The sequence below is a fragment of the Dioscorea cayenensis genome, chromosome 3 (genome assembly GCF_009730915.1).
Source record: "Dioscorea cayenensis subsp. rotundata cultivar TDr96_F1 chromosome 3, TDr96_F1_v2_PseudoChromosome.rev07_lg8_w22 25.fasta, whole genome shotgun sequence".
Lineage (NCBI taxonomy): Eukaryota > Viridiplantae > Streptophyta > Magnoliopsida > Dioscoreales > Dioscoreaceae > Dioscorea > Dioscorea cayenensis.
In genome coordinates this window covers 15,482,574-15,504,367 of record NC_052473.1, presented here as the reverse complement: position 1 = coordinate 15,504,367, position 21,794 = coordinate 15,482,574, and the positions used below count along the sequence as shown (strand labels likewise).

Here is a 21,794-nt window from a genome sequence, read left to right as displayed (position 1 = left end):
TTACAATATGGGCTCTAATTATATCCGTTATCGCTAACCTCGAAGATCGCCATGTGGAAGAAACGACGCACTGCCAAGACCACACAGACAAACTATACACTCTGCTTGAGGAGAAGGAGATGGTCACAGATAATGTGATGGACGCTTTCGTATGCATGCATTCTTGGTGTATCATATGAGAATTTTTATAAACTAATTGCAACAATCTTTTGCTCTTGATGTCAACCTTTCCCACTTGATGTTTGTTCTTCACTTTATATAAATTTCTTATTACTTTTCTTTCCTCTCAATTTCCATGGCTCCCATCGATCGCCTCACCTTCCCCCGCTTCCTCACCACACTTTGTATCTAAAGCAGCTACCTCATCTCCACTAACACTCTCTATTATTATTATTATTTTTTTAATACTCCATTGAAACCCTCACCCTTATGAGTTTGTGGAATGATTGTCTAGATGCCCGAAAAAAAGGTAAAATAAAATTCGCAATCCATAATTAAGGTTAATGGATAAATATTACACAAACTATCAATCATGAACTTCAACTTACTACTAACATATATATATATGTGTGTGTGTGTTCGATATTCCTCCTTTCTTATAATTAGTTTCTTTTCTATGTCATACCATTAGAATCAATTAAGCTCTTGATTTTATTGATTATTATCCATATTTATCTTACATGTCAAAAATAATTGTTAACATGTGTGTCACGAGAGGCCAAGTTACGTTTTACACTAGTAGCTTTAGCAACAGCAGTGCTAGCACCACTCATAAATCCTTTATCAAATTTAAATCTAAGATTTACTTGCTCAATGTAAGCTATCAACATGAACAATTTCATAATAAAGTTGCCTACCTAAAAGTAGGTGATGTCCTCCTTCAAACAAAGTTATGGTTTTCTTATCTATTCAGACCCCGTTTGTTATATTATGTGCTAGCATTAAAGTAATTATTTCACATTTTTGAAAAATTCAATAAATTGTAAAAGATATCAAACCCATCTTCAAATGCAAGCCAAAGTTAATTTTTGTGCAAATATATTGTGAAATTTGTTCTCTATGATCAACAACTAAATTTAGAAACATATCAAAATACTAACTCAAGTCATACAAAATAAAATTGAGAAGATGGAGGAAATTTGGAAAACAATTCACCACCGCCTTTCTCATTCTCCCTATATAGCATGTTCATAACAACCTAGACACGTCCATAACAAGCCTCGCTAATCTCTCATCAATCATGTGAAACCACATCATAACAACCCATCCTTATTAGATTTATAAATAATTCTGCTAATTGCAAATTAACCCAATAAAATAATTAAATACTACATCCGTTTGGTTTTATGCATCACATGCAAAGCTAGTTTTATGTATTACTCCATATGCCATTCATAGTTGCCTCTCATATTACTAATGATTCCATAGTTTCTTCAATAATTAGGATTGCATTCTCACCTCGCACACATTTGGTTAGCATTATTCAAGATTTACATTTTTCAAAAATCTGAATTGCATTCTCACCTCACACACATTTAGTTCACACTATTCAAGATTTGCTATGTATATGTTATTATTTTTTTTATAAAATATAATTATGTATAATATATGTGATGATAACATATACGTTCCATGCAAAAAGGAAATGGTTTGTAAGTTAGAATTTTAAAATGATTTTCAAAGCTCCAATAGCTTGTTCTACAGAAATACGCTAAGAAGAAAATTTATAATTGAAAAAAAAATTCTTTGCTAGATGGTGTACCGTACGTGTATGTACATGTACTAAACCCCTTGAAATGATATTGAACACCACAATGATAAAATATTATAATTTTCATTGAATAACATGGATACCTTTGGGCATTACAAAGTCATCTTTTTTTTTAAAAAAACATTCCAAAGAACATGTTCATCATATGTTGAACCCTCCCATTCAGCTAATATATACATAAATCTTAATTTAAAATCAACCACGACTAAAATAAGGCTTTCTTCCACGGAAATGTATTACAATATATGTGGATAATGTACCATCAAGTGCTCCAATGAAAAATTATATAATTATTTAAATAATTGTCAATATCATTTATGTTTTAATTAAAAGTTTAATTATAATTAATCCACGATCACTTATATTAAAATATGATATAATTCTTGAATCTTGTGTAATGATTGGACTAATAGTCATGTATAAGTGGTTAAATTAATTAACGCCCAAATTAAAGTTCTGATAACATATAAGACATGATTGAAATATAGTAACAATTGTTTTAGATCGTAAAAAACTAACTCCATTAACCTTATTTCCTATATAATGGCTAAGAATGTGTAAAAATATAGCCACTTGCTCTTCAACACTTATATGTAAAGTGTTGCATTAAAATCATTTTTATTTTTGTAGATCACATAATTCAAAAATGATACTTTTCATTCTCAATATCAATATACTAGCCTCATCAGAGCCATATATTATTCTTAAAATATAGCGTGTGCTTTGTTAATCTCTATTGAAATAAGGCTTCAATGGCATAAATTAAATCATCTTTTTTCTTTTACACCATGTTAAATAAAAATAGTGACAGTGAAAGCTAGGCAACTATAGCATATTTATTCTTAAATTTTGATTCTATTTATAAATTATGTACAATAATGCACAAATAATAAAGCAAACGTAAATATCATCATAACCAGAGATTTTAAACAAGAAAAGCTTTTAACAAATATGTTATTTATACAATAATGCACTTATAATAATGACCAAATAAATTACTTATGGAATATAAAATAAAGGAAGGTATTGACATATTACATCTTCCATTTCTAGGATTGAAGTGAAAGTGCACAATAAAATATACACATCTTGCAATAACTAGTTTTTCTTTATATTTATTATTTTATTTTTACTTTCATTATTCATACTAAATTGTATGCCCTATAGATTTAACTGACCCAATATTATAGCAACCAAGCAAACCTTTAGTTGATTAGAGAGAGACATTTATCAATTTGGATTAAAAAATTTTCAAAGTAGGGATCATTAGTTAATTTTTCATGTTTTGAAAAGATTATTTTTATTATGGACCATAAGGTGATTTTTATTTTTTAAAAAAGTCATGAGATTTGTTTCTCACTCAATAATTGAGCTTTGAAATTAGTGAAAGCTAAAGTTTTGAAGAGAGAAAAAAATATATAAGGAAGGAACAGGAAGAAGAAGAGTGCTATTAAGGAGTTAAAGGCAAAAACTTGCATGATAAATGTTAATCCAATGAAAAAGTTTAGTATCAGTAGAGTTGGATCAATTTGTTTTCTTTGTGATTCATGTTTAAATTGTTTTAAAAAGAATTTCTAGTATTATGTTGCATTTTTCCTAGCTTTTTGATTGAATCTTCTTGAATGGAAAATTATTGTATGGAAATACTAATATGGCGGCTTCTATAATTTGGTAAATTGTATGAGATGGTAATGATTGATATGTGATTACTTAGCATTTGTGAAGTGGTGTGAAATAATAGATTGATAAGAGGGAGTTTGGAATTTATTCATAAGATTATTAATGTTCACCTTGTAAAGTGGATGAACTATCATTAGATGACATATTAAAAACAAATACATAGAATTTGATGCTCTAGCTATTGAATTAAATATTGGTGAATTTAATATCTTGAAAGGAACACCAATTTAATAATTTGAGCTTACATGCAATATTGATGATGGATTTACTTGGTTATGCAAGTGTGTAATCAAGATAGCATGCTTCTTCACTTTGGGCAAATGAGAATATTGTTGCATTACTTAAAGCAGGAATCAATTGAGAATTGTTGACACTCAAGTGTGGTAATAGTGTTTTACTGCAATCTCGTAGGGAGTTGCGTGTTAGCAAATTTATAGTAAGAGAATGAGAGAATTGGCAAATTAGGATTAGTTTTGGCTTGACTTGACTTTATCAATTAATTCGGGCTAATTTTGATAGATCCAATATGATTCCAATTGTTTGAAGTTAGGTTAAGCTCAATTAGATAATTCTAGTGGATTTAGCACCAGTTGAGGCTAATGGATTGGTTCCGAGTTAACTCTAACCCAACCCTTTTTTTTTAATGCATTGCATGTAGATAGGGATTATCATTTCACGCATGTATTCATGCTTCTCTATTTAAATTCATATTGAGTTAAATTTTATAGGTGGTGAGCCCCTCAGCAAAGGTAAGGCACCAATGGTGGAATAGAAGATTTTTTCTATTTTTCTGACCAAAAAGCTTGTGAATGAATTGTGCTTTATGTTATCATACTTTCAAATCAGGGTTTTGTTACGGATTTGTTATATATATATATATATATATATATATATATATATATATGTGAATTCTTTTGCCGAGTTTGCTTAAAATGCTATTTTGGTTCAAGTGGGTGCTTTTTTGCAATTTGAATCTACCTTGTTGATCATTATCAATCCTAACAAATGCTTGCTAATTACGATCTTGCTTCGGATTTTATACGAAATTCTTATAATTATTGGATGGTATGTTTTCAATATGAAAATGGGAATGTGTATGGGTGTGTGTGGCACCAACATCATGTTTAAAATTATTATTATTATATATATACAATTTGTGATGGCATGATGATTTCATTAGTGAGGGGGAGCCTAGATCTCTTCCTGCGGCAATAGGTATCCTCATTATCCTACTTATGGAGAGCCAGTGTGGGTGATCGGTATATTTAAACCCATTTAGGAGGCATGGAGAAAACCTAATGGGGAATACTAGTTGATACCTCCAGTAAAACTAAGATGTCATGATTCACCACATGTGTGGTCTCAATGGGTAGCACCAAGGATAGCAACCCTGGTAACCCGGATTTAGAAGCTGCCATGGCTAGGTTTAGGCTAAAGTTTTGGCAAACCCTCAGAATTGATTTATGATTTTTTTCTATCTCTTTTCAGTATTTGGAATTTTAAAATATGCTTTCTAGATTCTTTGTTATCTGTAATTATTTATTTTTCTACTTACATATCCATTCATTGGGTAAGTTTATTACTTATAAATTAGGAGTAGCCATGTTCTGAGTGACCCATGGGCTAGACTGACCCCATGAGTCATTATATCTCCTTATATTTTTTTTTCAAGCTTGCCCTCTTAGCCTTAAATGTAATTGTGCTAAGTTTTTTAACATCTTAGTTCGCCTGCATTGTAGGTTGACTTTTGTTTGGTATTGTACTGAGGGACCTACAAGGGTGATTTTGAAATTTGTATTACCTTTGTCATGTGAAATTTATGTATTCTATGAACTTGAATTTATTTTATATAAACCTTTGTCATCTTGATGGTTGAAAAAATCTCTATATTTTGTAATTCCTATTGTTTTACCAAAAAACTATTCACAGGATATCAATAAATACAAAAGCCCTACAATTCCTTGCTGAACTTGGCGAACAACTCAAGAAGGGATGGTGTTGATGTTGTAGTGATCCAAGCAAATAGCACCCTTCAGAGGTCTTTTCAAGGGTTACGGTTACGAACACTTCTTCAGTGATGGCTCTTAATGAAGAGGATGAGATAGCCTCAAGGTTTGCTTACACCCTTTTGGTGGTGAGTTTCATGTATATTTTTAAGTTTTTCAACTTGCAATCAATTTGATTGTAAGTTTAAACACTGCAAAAGTAGGATAGATGTAATTTGTTTTACAAATACTGTCACACCCACCCCTTCTACTGAGGTAAATGTGGCACCCATTAGTTAAAAATTCATTTTAACTGGAAACTGACATCCCTGTCAAAGAACAAAATCAGACTTACAGATTTTAATTTACAACTTTACACCAACTACAAGTTCAAGTACATAAATACAACAAATATAATAACTCAAATTTGCGGGTACAACCGCTACAAGATCACGACACCAACAAAAAAAAAAGAAAGGGGGCCCACTGCAATCTTGGTCCCAACCCTGACTAGCTCTATACTCGAGCATGCAATTGAAAAAATTGGGGCTTGTATTAGTAGTGATTCGATTTCATAGCAATGGATATGGCAATGGAGTTTGAAAAGCTCAAGGGGGACAATTGACCAATATGGAAGATTATGATGGAGGATCACCTTGTCTATAAGGAGTTGGATCTACCACTATTAAAAAATGATGTTAAACCCTCATCTATGAGTGATGAATAATGAAAGGTTTTTGGTCAGAAATGCTTATCGGTGATAACACTATGTATTTCACCATCTATTTTGTTTGATGTTTATCAATGTAAGACCGCTCATGAACTTTGGAGCACTTTGGAGCAATCTTCTGAGCAACCATCGGGTATCAACAAACTTCATGCCATGAAGAGGTTATTTAATTTTGAAAATGAAGGATGGTGTTATGGTGTGAAAGAATGTGAATGAGTTTAACTCTATTGTGGCACAATTAAAAGCTCTAAAGGTAAATCTTGATGAATAGGTCTTATGCTTGCTACTTTTAAGCTCTTTGCCTTTAAGTTGTGATACTCTTGTTACTACCATGGCAAATACAATGGGGAACGAGTTCAAATTGAATGATGTTATTTCTTCATTGAGTAGTGAGGAGAGTAGAATGGCTTCTTCGCAAATGTCTAATGACTCAAGTTAAACACTAGCGGCAGTGAAAAAGGAAGGTCTCAACAAAGGGATGATGTTTCGTCTAGTAAGTGCAAATCACAAGGAAAGGGAAGATCAAAGTCACGGGACCGGGTTATTACTTGTTGGTATTGCAAGAAACAAGGTTATGTGAGGAATGATTGTAATCTCTTTAAGAGCAAGAGAAAAGGGAAGCAAGTTGATGGTGAAGCAAGCATAGAAACTCAAAGTGATGATGGATCACATTAAGCATTGCTTGTATGGTATCTTCTTCTATAGATACTTGGGTGTTGGACTCTGGTGCTTCATTTCACATATGTCCAAATCAATCATTTTTCTCCACTTATAAAGAAGGTGATTGTGGTAATATCTACCTCGGAAATGATCGTGCTTGTAAAATTCTAGATATTGGTGATGTGCTTATTAAGCAAGCAAATGGGAAGAAGCATATATTAACTAATGTGAGACATATTCCCGAGATAACAAAAACCCTTATTTCGGCGGGTCATCTTGATGAGGCCAGTTGTGTGGTCATTTTTGGCAATGGATCGTGGAAAATCTCCAAGGTTTGTATAACGATGTTGAAGAGCCAAAAGGATGGAAGCTTGTATACTTTCTTTGGTTCACTTCAAAGATGTATGTCGGCAATTAGACATGATGATGTGCATGTTTAGCATAGTCAACTTGGTTATCTTAGTGAACATGGAATGAAGGTATTGCAAGATAAAAAGTTTATTCTTTTATTTGAGAATTCATCTCTTGAATTTTGTGTTCATTGCATCATGGGCAAGCAACATAGAGTAAATTTTAAGAGGCATGAATCTCGTGGAAAGTTGAAGGCATTGGAGTTGGTTTATTCTGATGTTTGTGTCCCTATAAATGTCAAGTCTCTTAGTGATGCTTCTTACTTTGTTACTTTCATGGACGATTATTCTAGAACGTATTGGCTTTATCCATTAGCATCTAACGATCAAGTTTTTAAAACTTTCAAGAAGTTCAAAGCCCATGTTGAAAAGAAAGTGAAAGGTTTATAAAATGCTTGCAAATCAACAATGATGGAGAATTTTGTTCTAGTGTTTTTGATGGATTTTGTGGCAAGAATGGCATCAAGAGAGTGAAGACGATCTCATATAGTTCACAACAAAATGGTTTTATTGAAAGAATGAATAGAACCATTGTGGAAAGGATAAGAAGCATGTTGTCTCACTCCGATTTTATTAAGTTCTTTTGGGTGTAAAAGGCAAATACGGTTGTGTACCTCATCAATAGATCACCAAGTGCTCCATTGGATGGTGATGTTCCAGACATGCTATGGAGTGGTAAGAAAATCTTTTATAATCATTTAATAGTTTTTGGCTGTGAAGCTTATGTGCATGTGCCTTCCGAAAAGAGAAGTAAACTTGATTTGAAATCAAGGAGATGTACTTTCCTTGGTTATGGTGGTGATGATAGAAGCTATAGTTTGTGGGATCTAATTGATAGGAAGGCAGTTAGAAGTCATGATGTCATATTTCATGAGAATGTGATGTTTAAAGAAAGCAATCAAGAAGAGCAAGAGGATGGGAAACTTGTTCCTATGCAAGTTGACTCATGTGTTGCTCCTTGGCAAGTGCAAGAAATTCATTCTCAAGATCATGATGATAGAAATGGCCATGGAGATGTTGATGGCCATGATGATAACATGGAGGCGATTGAGCAAGAGGATGCTCATGTTGATGAGGAAGAACAAGAATTTCAGTCTCTACAAATTTTAAAGAGATCTACAAGGACTCCTACACCCATCCAAAGATGTTCTCCATACTTGTATTATGCTTTATTTACTGATGTGGGTGAGCCCAAGTCTTTTTAGGGTGCACAAAATTGTCTTGAGAAAGCTAGGTGGCAAAAGGCCATAGATGAAGAGATAGACTCTTTGCATCAGAACCAAACTTGGGACTTGGTGAAGCATCCAAGTGGAAAGAAATAATTAAGGAATAGATGGGTATATGTGATAAAGCATGAAGCCGATGGATCAAGAAGGTACAAGGCAAGACTAGTGGTGAAGGGCTATGGTTAATAGCATGGTATTGATTTCAATGAAATATTTGCTCCGGTGGTGAAGCATAGCTCCATAAGCGTTATTCTATTTTTGGTGGCTAATCTTGATTTGGAGCTTGAACAACTTGACATCAAGACAACTTTCTTGCATGGTGACCTTGAACAAGAAATTTATGTCTCCACCAGAAGGTTTTGCTATAACTCAAATCCTAACTTGGTGTGCAAGTTGAAGAAGAGGTTGTATGGTTTGAAACAAGCTTCTCGACAATAATACAAGAAGTTTGACACTTTATGCAAGATGAAGGTTATTCTATATGTGATTTTGATTATTGTGTTTACTTTAAAGGTTCTACATGTGGCATGCTTAATTGCTTTTTTCTTTATATAGATAATATGTTGATAGCTAGCAATGATTGGAAGGAGATTAAGTTGTTGAAGCTCCATATGTCAAGGAAGTTTGCTACTAAGATCTTGGTGTCACAAAGAAGATTTTAGGCATACGTATTCACCGAGGTAAAAAGCATGGGAAGTTTTGGTTGACTCAATCCGAATACATTGGCAAAGTTTTTGAAGGTTTGGAATGGTTGATTGTAAATCAATTTCTACACCTCCAGCTATACATTTTAATCTATCTAAGAAGGGTTCTTTTAAGGATGATAAATTTGAAAATGTTCCTTATACCTCTGCGATTGGTAGCTTGATATATGCTATGATATGCACAAGACTTGATATTGCTTATGTAGTGGAGGTTGTTTCAAAGTATATGTCTTGGGCCCGTAGTCATCAAATGGATTCTTCATTACTTGAAGGGTACACAAAATTTATGCTTGTGCTTTTGAGGTTCTTTATTGGTGGTTAATGGTTATGTTGATTCCGATTATGTTGGTTATAGAGAGGCAAGGAAGTCCACTGCAGGGTTATGTTTTCACATTTGGTGGTGGTGCTGTGAGTTGGATGTCTAAACTTCAAGACATTGTTGCCTTGTCTACTACGGAAGCTAAATATATTGCCTTGACCTTAGGAGGAAAAAAATGATTTAGTTAAAGCATGTGCTTAATCAATTTGAAGTGGTACAAGAAAAAATATATGTTGCATTGGGATAGTCAAAGTGCGATACATCTTGTCAAGAATGATTTTTTCATTCTAGAACAAAGCACATTGATGTGCAGTACTATTTTATTTGGCTTGCTCTGTGAGCGTGGATATTTACATGTTGATAAGATCTACACAAATGTCAATCTTGCGGATTTGTTGACAAAGGTTGTGGCTACAGAGAAGACCTCTCATTGTAGGAGGCTTTCCGAGTTAGTGGAGACGCAACCCGGATGTTTGAAGGACAATGCTTAATGCTTCATTGATGCTTGATTGAAGATTTGTCTTCAAGTGGGGGATTATTAAATATTGGCTTGATATCCTTGGGATGAAGACAAATCTTGATCTCTTTTAATCCAACGGTCTAGATTACTCTATTGTTTATATAGGGTTATGTTTGTTGGGTGTTGTGTAATGAGAGATAGAAGAGGAAGATTGGTAGGGTGAGTTCTCTTGTATTTGGAGAGTGGAAATAGTGAAAAAGGTATAGAGGAGAGCTCATGTTCTTGCTTGATCTCATTAAAGCAAAATAAGATTCTTGTGTGTCGGAAGCTTACTAAAATAAGAGAGCAATTGAGAGAGAAGGATGCATAGAACAAGGGATAAGAGAAGACAATAGAGTTTAGTAATCCTCTTATAGCTTTATGCTTATTTCTTGTACTATTGTACACTTGTTATTCTCAATGATATAGTGAAGCATTGTTCTCCCATGAATGTAGATTTTTTCTTAGCTGAACCACATTAAATTGGTGTCTTTTATTTTATTCTTGTGAGATTGGTTGCATGTTATCTTTGTATTTTTATTCATTGTGTCATTGCTATGCATTATAATATTGTACATCAAGTGTTCGACGAATTGCCGAACTAGTTCCGCGCTTCCTCACATGCAACAAATGGAACTTTCACATCAAATCAAATAACCATTTTCATTATAAACAATTACATTATAGCTACTTCTCTTACGTGTTGCAAACCAAAGAGAATGGAAATGTTTATAAGCTACTTAAGTTTTTGAATGCATTATGATTCAAATTGATAACTAGGCAATGACGAAGCAAAATTTGGAATGCGACTTTTTTAAAAGCATTTTCATTTTCATCGTTGGTAGAGCAAGTTTTCTTTGTTGGAAAATTATGAAATCTTGATAAGGGAAAAGAAAGACAGCATGCACAATGCCAATTAATATGTGCCTATATGTATAGAAAAAGAAGAAAAGAAGTGTGTAACGGTGAAGATAGCCCAAGAAACACAGCAGTTTGATGAAAAGGTTTTAAAAAATTGACGAAATTGAAGTTAGAGGGCACCTTTAAAAAATTTAAGAAATCACAAAAGTTAAATACTAGACGCAGAAACCACCAATTTTTATTATTTTCAAAACTAATAAATAACTATATTATTGTACCTTTACTATTTTTGTTATCATTTTCTCAATAACCTCAACAAAAAAATACCCATTTTGCTCAACCTCTTACTCCAAATAAATTAAGCACTCAGCAGGTCAGTATCATTGTCAAACAGAAATAAGCATGGTTGACAGAGGTCATGAGTTGCAAATCCTAAACAGAACAACAAGTATCACCACCACAAGGAAGTTCACACATAACTCAGAAATAAAGCCAACAATACTAAACTAAAGAAAACCAATACAAATTCAACCAGAAAGCGTATTCAATCAGAGAACCAATCTTCAAAACATCGAACGTGTGACAAGCTTTAGGAAACAATGCCATCATTCAAAGAAAGCCCGGCCAATGCATCGGTAGGTGAATTAGGCTGCTGCTGAACAACGGTTCTCAGAACTTCCATCGCTTCCGCAACCTTGGCTTTCAACGCCTCCGGTGACTCCAACAAGTGCAACACTTCCGTCTGGTCCATCTCTAGGAGCATTCCCGTTACTTTCGCAGCATGTTCATGCTCTAGCTGTTCAACAAGTGGGTACAGATTTTCTCCAAGCATCTAAAACAGATAAAAGAGACAAATAAGCTTCTGTGTTGGTGTATCACGTGTACGATGACGGTCACATTCATGTTTGAAGAATATGCAGATGATTATAAATGAACATCTATTGATAACATGCAAAAGCATACCGTCCTCTGCTGCTCGGGAGATGAGTTTGCAAGAGCTGAAGCTAATGCACCAATGGGGATCGGCTGTGACATTCCAGCATCTCTCAATGGCAAACCTCCCATGTCATAAGGAACAGAAAGCATTCCTCCACCGAAAGCAGGCAGAACATCAGGCATGTTGCGCCCAGGAGGGTATCGGGAGACACGTCCCCCTCTGGGTACCATCTGCAAAACACAAATATAATGATCAATTTAATCAAATGAATGCCAAGGACATGGACGAGATTGAAAACATTTTGAGAAAATTACTTATATATCATTGTAAAAGAGAGCACATGCCTAATATGCCCTTCTAAAAATCATATTTGCTTGTGTTCCTCAAAAAATTACAATTTTATTTACGTATTTACACCCAGGGTTAAAAGTGAACATGAACATTCTATAAAAAGACATTCAACCATAATCTTCATCTTCTCTTTTCCCCCGGTGTAATTAAAAGCACTAGGCGCCCTTGAGGCAATGAGAATGTAAATCGCCTGACGCACTAAGCGCCACCTTTGGCGCTCGCTTGGGTGACATGAAGCGCTATTTTAGAAAACAATAAAAATAATTATAGAAAACAACATTGAAATTGCATAAGATTGAACTTAAATTAATATAATAATCATCTACTAAAATATTGAAAATCCAAAATAAAAAAATAACATATAACCATAAAAGACAATCTAAATTTTTATATCTAGTATATAAGACCTAATTTAAAATATTAATTTTAGTCTAATCATCATCAAACTCTATTTGGTCATCTTCTTCACCATCTATATTATTGTAAAAGAGAGCACATGCTAATATGTGCTTCAAAAATCATATTTGCTTGTGTTCCCCAAAACATACAATTTTATTGGCATATTTACACCCATGATTAAATAGTGAACTTGAAAATTCTATAAAAAGACGTTCAACCTAATCTTCATCTTCTCTTTTTGCCTAGTGTAATTAAAGCGTTAAGACACCCTTGAGGCGATGAAAATATAAATCACTTGAGATGCCAAGCGCCACCCTAGGCACTCGCTTGAGCAACATGAAGCATTATTAAAAAATAAAAATAAAAAAAAATAGAAAACATCGAAATTGCTTAAGATTGACCTTAAATTAATATAATAATCTTTTACTAAAATATTGATGATTCTAAATAAAAACATTAACATATAACCATAAAAGACAAATCTAAATTTTTCATATCTAGTATGTAAGACCTAATTTAAAATATTAATTTTAGTCTAATCATCATCAAACTCTATTTGGCCATCTTCTTCACCATCTAGAGTATCGTTTCCCTTATCACTAGATTCATAATCCTCAATTTCTTCATCCGATTCATATGAATCAAATTGTTCCATAATTCTTACTCTAGAACTTGAGCTTGAACCATTATCAATTTAAGATTTCTTATTAAGTCTTACTCAATTAAACTTCTTATCTTTCACATAAACTCTCTCAAGTTTTCCTTAGTTTTCTTGTGAAGTTTCTGGTTTTTCTTTTTAATAATCTCTTTCTTTGTTTTATTCTCTCCTAAAAAGTCTATCCATATTCCAAAAAATTGTCTTAATTTATTTTAGAAAAATAGAAAACTACACTTTTCAAATATAATTATTTATTATTCCTAAAAAGCATTTATTACTCTATAATATAGTTTCCTAAAAAGCATTTGAAAAGTGCTTTTTTAGCCTAGCGCCAAGGCTGAAACGCTCACTTAGGCAACGCTTCCTCACCTCGCCCAGCTTAGGCGCTTAAACGAGCGCTTTTTACACTTTTAATAACACTGCTTTTTCCAAGAAGAACGCTTTTCTCTCCTTCCCCAAATTGAATGAGATAAGTATAAGATGTCGTCTCGTCTTTCTATGAAATATTTTAGTTGACTTCTGATCAGACAGGTGTATAAAGAAAACATGTTTTCATAGGAATACGTTAGCAATTACCCATTTTTGCATGGTTATGCAAGCAGCATACCCAAACCATTATTTGGGCACCCAAGCAATAGTTCTGTTTCTTTATTTGGGCACCCAAGCAATGTTTCTAATAAATATATATGTTGCTAGTCTTGGGAGTTATCTTTCAGAAAGCTGGGGAAACCAAGCAGAAATGGATCCTCAAACAAACAATACCTAAGCAAGAAAATCACAAAACACAAGGTCCCATATGCCCACCTCAAAACTGAATTCCTCATATAGATTAACATGTCAACCTAAGTGGCACCAATGAGTTTGAATAGAAACTGAAACACTAAGTACTTACCTATTCATCCTAATTCTCTTTATAGAATAGAATTAATGGCCATGAAAAACAATCAGTATCCAGTTGAAATAAAGTCTATTATTGTGAAGGATTCATCAATCAAGAGCTGAAACAACCATTATCTTTCTTGAATCACTAAAATACAAAATAAATGTACAGCATAGATTAAGCTTTATAAACCCACCTGCTGCTGAAGAAGTGGCATATGTTGCTGAGTTTGTTGCACAGGTCCAGCTCCACCACGTCGGCCCCCTGGTCTTGGGGCCTGCTGCCCTTGTTGCATTAAAGGCATGAAAAAATTGGGAACAGGACCTCCTGGCCTCATCCCAGGTACAAGAGGTTGCTGGTACCCAAATCCAGGCTGTAAAGGAGATAAACACATAGTGAACATATTAACTATATACTGTAAACTAAAACATCACAAAAAATGACACTAGTACAATATATAAAAGGATAAACTTCTTTCCCACATTGAATTATGCAAGCACTAACAAAACTTTTGATGCCATCGACTGGTATTATAGCTTAGATTAGAATGATTAAAAAGAATAACAGAAGGATGTCTTAGGAGACCTGATCAACAAAAAACCAAGTCACGATCAGCAAGCTAGGTACACCCTAACCAAAATATAGCTAAAAGTCACACCTATTAAGCCCCGAGATTTCAAATTCTGACATAAAATTCTGATCCTGTACTTGCCGTTCAATAAACTATTATTAGAATCATAGAGTTCTCTTTAACAACACAGATACCCGGGACAAATAACAAAATTTAACATAGCAATACACAACCTAAAAAGGTCGCCTTCTTCCATTTAATTGTGAGAATGAGTTACTATAGAATGTTAAATCTGTGAAAACTCTTTAAAAAGAGTTGCAATTTGATTGGAATGCATAAAAAAACTTTCCCATAAAAGTTTTGGTAAGAAGCAGAAGCAGAAGGACAAAACAGATGAAATTAATGACTATAAGTGCAGCAGAGGGAAACAGTCAGATACAAGTAAATAAGTCAGACAGAAATAAGGTTCACACAATGTGTTAAGGAGACTTATGGGGCTGACAGGGCAGTTTACCATCTAATATGACCATGAAACATAATTAAGAAATTGTTGGGCCTAGAGACAAAACTATAGTCCTAGTCTAGAATAGTGATAAAATGGTAAATTTGTTGAATATCCTGAACCTTAGGAACTTATGCTTTCACAATTGGAATGAATATGGAATTTCACCTTAGGCCTTTAAGTTGAGTTAGTAAATGTCCAGTTTGCACAATAGGATTTGAACCATCAACAGCATAAATTTAATGCATTTGGGCATCAGGTTCTTTGAATAATGAACGTAATGAAGCTAAAACAATCAATAATTTTAAAGATAAAATATTTTTAAGGCTTTAGGCTATATGTTGCAAGGACTTCTTTATAAATGTGCTTTGATGTTACAGCATATTGTTTCAGCCATTGCATATTTTCATCTTTAGCAAAAATCAATGCCATTGCTAAATATTTGCATGTGCCACAGATGTTCTTTTAATTGATTATGCTTGGACTATGTGGACCACTGTATAGATACCTATAGCCCAACCTCATAACTGTGAAGACCCAATCCAATACTTCTCAAACCTTGGGAGTTACACAACTTTCATGCTTCATTCTGAAAATTGTATTCAAACAGGGTATGTCCAATACAATCAACATGTCCAAATCATGGCAGATAAGAATAGGATATAAATTTAACGAGATTAGCAAACATTTCATCTTTCCATACATTCAAATGTCATTATACTTCAATGTCCAATTAAGGCACCAATTTTGTACTATAAAATATTCACTAATACAACTATGGAGAAAAGTCTAATTTGACTGACAAAATAACACGAGCCATAGTTTACTCTATATCATTATATAGTAATATTTGGCCCAGTTTTATCAAATAATTAAGGACTCTAAGAAAGTTTGGCAACAGAATTATCCGGATAACATGATATGTACCTTCTCCTAGGCTACATACCACATGAGTTCAAAAGGATTTGACACTCTGTTAGATAGATTATCCTAATGTATGAGTTTACAATCTTAATTTTTCCCTTGATTTCCGGTTTCAATCTTCCCTTCTTTTAATCTACCTTGTCTGCTTTAACTTAAATTTTAATATGATTTAATCCCCTTTGTCTACAGTCATATTATAAAAACATGTTTTATAAAAGAAAAGTTCTCTATTTCTCTAAAAGCAATGCAATTATCATGTCCTGTTAATATATATAAGAGAGAGAGAGATGCATGTTTGCCTATAGATAAGAGTCATGTCCACATATTCAGTTCTCACCAAATTAAAGTTTTGAGAACTCTTGGCTACTTGACACCTATACTCATGTAATACCGGTTTATAATAAAACTTACCCACCAAGATTCAGACCAAGTCACCAAGATTATAGGGCAAACCACCACCAATCATTTCTATAACACCCTGCTTGCTTAATCAGTATGTCTTGTCACAATCAAAAGCACCTCCAAATTAGGCTCCAAAAAGGTCCCAGCATTTTCTAAATCAAAACAAGCAACTAAACGCAATATATTTAGCATCCGCCATCTTGTTCCAAAATATTATATTGTAACATCACTGTATACAAAGCAATCCAGCTGAAGACCAAATCACCTTCTCAAACAAAGAAGACCCCAATAGATGCACACACATATGCACAGAACCAGAAGTCCTAATTTAGTTCAGAACACATCCAGCAAAATGCTCCCCTCCAATTGTCTGTTCCCATCCTACTAGCATTTAATTTGATAGTTATACAACCAAGTCTAATCCAATCTCAATTATCGAAAAACAAAAAAACAATCAGGCATTAAACTAAAGGTAAACATTTGGCCAAATGTTTATGGAAATTTGAGAACACACTAAGTTCATAACAACACCACTGGTACAGGACCAAAAAGATATTTTAAACTGATAAACAAAAAACCAATGGCAATTGGTAAAAAACCAACAAAAAAATTTGAAACCATAAATGATATGGTGAATATTTGTTTGAGATGAAGATTGGCATCACACATATAACATAAAAGAAATTATAAAGTAGTCAAAATATCAGCTCACTTCCGCTAAAATTATGCTGCCTTAAGAACATTTTTGGAACTATAACAAAAACCTTAAAGAAATACACCTCAGACAAATTTACCTGAGATGGAATAAGGGTGGGACCCTGACCATAAAATAGTTGTTGTCCCATACCAGGTGCACCAGGAGGATACATTGGAACACGAGGTGCGACAGATGGCGGCATTGCTAAAGGTCGCATTTGTGAAAACTGTGCCTGTAAATGAAGAGGTAGATATATGATAAACAGAAGTCCAGCCAACAAAGATTGGACAAATGGAAGTACTAGATCTTTCAAGTAATGACCATATATCAAAAATAAAACAAACAAAATCCTAACATGTACTTCAATTCAAAATGAAAACCAATAAAAGACCTCAAGAACAAAGAATGAGAAGAAAAGAAATATTTAACATCCGATACAACCATATAATTAAGTGCACGTCTTGAAATGATTAATAAGTTTGTATCAACAGACAAGTAAAATGAGGTAATGGAAAGTCCATAAATTTTAACAGCGCGGCTAATCAAACAACTATAACCTTTGAGAGATTATTTTTCAACTACATGCCAGCAGTATTACGGCACAGCCACTATGAATCTATTTTCAATTAGTCACTCATACCTGAAGCCTTGCTCTTCTCTCTTCTTTGCGTTGTGCAAGAGCAACATACAAAGGTTTTCCACCAACCATTTTGCCATTCATTTCAGCAAGCTAGAAGAAAAAGGCAACAAACATGTCATTTTTTGTAGATATTCAAGCATATCATTTGTGAACAAAAACTTACAGCTCGTGAAGCTTCATCAGGGGAAGAGAAAGCAACGAATCCAGATCCCCTGCTTACACCATTAGGATCACGCATAACCTGTGGGTTTGTTCAAATCAAACCAAATCCAAATATAAAAGAAAATTTCCGGAAATGCAAGATAAACAACTTGGTCAAGCAACAATACCTTGCATGAAGTAATTACACCAAACTCAGAGAACAATTCTTTGAGTTTATCATCTCCAATGCTATCGTCTAGGTTCTTCAAGTATAGATTAACACCCTGATACTTGTCTGCTGCCTCCTTTAAACTTTGATCAAACCTGCTCTTCAATTCAATCTCTCTTTCATATTTCTTTTGTGCTTTTCCAACATACCATTCTTTATCATCATGTTTCTTTCCATTTAGCTCCTGAACTGCCTGGAAAGCATCTTCAGGCTGCTCAAAGTTGACAAATCCAAAGCACTTTGATTTCCCATCAGCCTCCCTCATTACCACTGCACTAGTAATGTTACCAAACTTGCCAAAAATTTCTTTAAACTCATCATCTGTTGTTGACTCAGACAGATTCTTAACAAAGACATTGGTAAATTTAGCCCTGTCAGCAGCATTCTCCCTTTCTTGCTTACGAAGAAAAGGGCCAACAAACACTTGTTTATCATTTAGAAGCATGCCATTGAGTTTTTCTATTGCAGCTTGTGCTGCTTCCTCTTGATCAAATTGAACAAAGCCATACCCTTTTGACTGGCCATTTGTATCTGTAGCAATCTTGCATGAAAGAACCTTACCAAATACAGAAAATGTATCATGGAGAGCTTTGTTGTCAATAGCCTTGTCCAGGTTCTGTATGATCAATGCACACAGACAAATTAATGACAATTTTAGACTTCAATGAATGCCCAAAGTGATGTTGTAATCAACCTCATTTGGAACTAAGATAGAATATATATGGAAGAAATATATCAGTAAAAGCCAAATACCTTGATGAATATGTTAGCTGCGCTGCTTTTTCGGCTGCTAGGGTCACGGTTAGAGTACATGATCCGAATAGGCTTATTATTGAGAGGAGTGAAGTTCAAAACATCCAGAGCCCTCTCCGCTGACAAAAATAAACCAAGTATAAGAAATGGAAAAGAAACACCATATTCTAGCCAGTGTCATATTCCAAACTTAGAAAATTTAAGCTTGAATGGGAGTTTAGATTGGCAACTTCCATAAAATCAACAAAAAGAAAATAAAAACTAGAATTTTTTTCTTTTTTTCTTTTCTTTTTTAGTAAAAAGTTTTGCTAGCTCAATGGGTAAAATTCATGCAAGTGGCCTTTTTTTCTAAAGAATAACTTTTAAAAAATTTGAAAGAAACTATAGACTAAGGGAACCTTGTTCCTCAATGCACATAAAATTCATTCCTTAGACGAGAAATTCTAGAAGAATAATAATTTTTTTTATTTCCAATAATCAAGAAGTAGATGGTAAGTCATACCAAGTTCCAAGGAGAGGTAAACCTTCCACTTTTATTTAATCAAAAAATCCATTAACATCTCAAAATATGTACAGATTTGCTCTTCTCTTGTTCTAAAATTAAAACCACAACCAAAATTTGAGCGCTAAAATGCTAATTTTAAGGAATCTGTCACAGAATTATCATGAGACCAAGAATTAGCAATCATAATAAAAGTCAAATTTTCCTTCACAGTTCCAAAAGGAGGCCACCTAGAGGTTCTCAAAATCAAGATGTCACAAGAAAAAGAAAATTAAACCTCAAATTCACCATCAAACACCAGAAACTTAACAATGAAGAATATATAAAGCACACACAAACTAAAAAAATACCTAACCTAACAACATCATGTCAATTCACGTAAACTAATAAAGCACAAAATATCAACTTTCCCCCAAATCTTCAACTTTGCCTCAACTCCCACCACTAACATCATTTCCAAATCAACAAATTCAAAAAAAATAAAGTTCCAATCCATCAGCACACTCACCATCCATGGCGTTGCTGTAGTTAACATAAGCATAGCCAAGGGATCGGCGGGTGTTGACATCCCTGCAAACACGGACAGACACCACAGGACCGATCTGGCTGAACAGATCGAACAACTGCGAGTCCGTGACATTAAGCTCGAGGTCACCAACATAAAGCGACGTCGAAGGGAACTGATTCCCAACAGCACCGTTCACCGGAGAAGGAGGCTGCACCTGCGCCATTTTTTTCCAGCAAGAGACGAACAACAAAAACTCACCTTTTTTTTTTTGCTCTTTTTCTAGGAAATTTCCCTCAAAAAATAGAATTTTTCCAATTCTATGAAAACAGGGTAAGATTGGATACGGATGTAGAAATCTTTTCTAGGGTTTTTGAGAAATTTTTCGAATTTTTTTGGGGTTTTTTTTGGGATGAGATCTAAAGAGAGCGGCGATGGGAGGCCAGGGGCGAACTGGCGCTGCGCCGCGCGTCATCGGGCGTGAATCGTTTATGTATAAGTCTGGTCAAACGGGTGGAAACCCTAATCCGCACGCGAAGTCGGCAAAACGTTATCATTGGTGGGACCCACCTTTGTCACGAAAAGCGTGCGTGGCACGTGCGGCAGTAATATAAAAGAATATTTTTTTTAATAAAAAAGAAATAATTGAATAAATTGATGAATTCTTTTTGATTTGGTGGGCATTTAATGGTATATATATATAGTGTTAATGAATATCTCTGCTTGCTAGATTTCAACAAATTGGAGCATTTTGTCTCATCACGATTTATTTTTTATTTAAATATATATAGAGTGTTAATTTTATCCTCTTGAACATCTCTGCTTGCAAGATTTAAACGAGTTGGAGCATTTTGTCTGATCATAATTTATTTTTATCTAAATGTATCTGATGCGAGTATTTGTCCAATAATAATTGATTGTTATTTATTTTCGTAAGCCCACGTTTCTCCCCTATTTAAATGCGTATAATGTAAACTTCTTAAATTTTTTGTCTATTGAGTTAAAATTTGCTTTGTTTTTATGCACCAATCATTGTATTTTTTATTTTTGGGGCTGCCAATAATGACACTCTTCTCTTTACCTCCATTTCTGCTCTCTCTAACTTAAATGAATAATGGGAAGCCGATATTTGTAAGTATTTATTTGATGATAATATTTGAAAGACTGCTTCTATATATATATATATATATATATATATATATATGTATATATATGTATTCAGGTTAATTTTATCTTCTAAATATCTCCCCTTACAAGCTCCCATCTTTTGGGAGCATTTGTCCAATTGCAATTGATTTTTTTGTATGGCCCAGGTTTCTTCCCTTTGTAAATGCTATAATGTAAGCTCACTTTTTACTTTATTGATTTTATTGTAACACTTTTTTTCTCAAATTTTCATTCAACGATTGGGTTTTTTTTTAGTTTTGTGCGTTCAATTTAACTAATTGATTATTTCAAGAAGAATTAAACTATAATATTGCTTAGCTTCAAAGAGACTACCTATCAATGCTTGCAAAATTAAATCTTAAACAATTAGCTTTATATAATGAAATATAAACAGCTATGAATAGCAACGGAGGAATGTTCTTTGTATAAGGCCATGACAGGAAAAACCTTTTAAAGGAACACTTTCATTAATGGTATTCGTTCTCAAGGAAAGATTGTACTGGTTGTGTTTTCATTAGGAATTGCATCACTCTTATTGCCCTGTGTTTGAATTGTTCACACTAGATTCAAAATTTTAATAAATATTGGACAATGTTCTACATGCAGAATTACCAAATAAACTCAACTAGCATGACTGATTGAAGAAACAACTTTGTTTATTTGAAATGAAGCTCTTATGGTTTATAGAAAT

General features: G+C 33.8%; 1 protein-coding gene across 1 annotated transcript; it reads right to left on the bottom strand.

The window, feature by feature from the left end:
• Window positions 1-11,175: 11,175 nt before the first annotated feature.
• Window positions 11,176-20,417, bottom strand: LOC120284141 (polyadenylate-binding protein 8-like). Its single transcript, XM_039290939.1, has 9 exons — window positions 19,940-20,417; window positions 18,930-19,048; window positions 18,136-18,792; window positions 17,970-18,047; window positions 17,807-17,896; window positions 17,264-17,398; window positions 14,267-14,443; window positions 11,809-12,012; window positions 11,176-11,677 (listed from the first exon to the last, which is right to left on the bottom strand). The coding sequence occupies exons 1-9, from the start codon at window positions 20,160-20,162 to the stop codon at window positions 11,435-11,437; spliced, it is 1,926 nt and encodes a 641-aa protein (XP_039146873.1). The 5' UTR covers window positions 20,163-20,417; the 3' UTR covers window positions 11,176-11,434.
• Window positions 20,418-21,794: the final 1,377 nt, after the last annotated feature.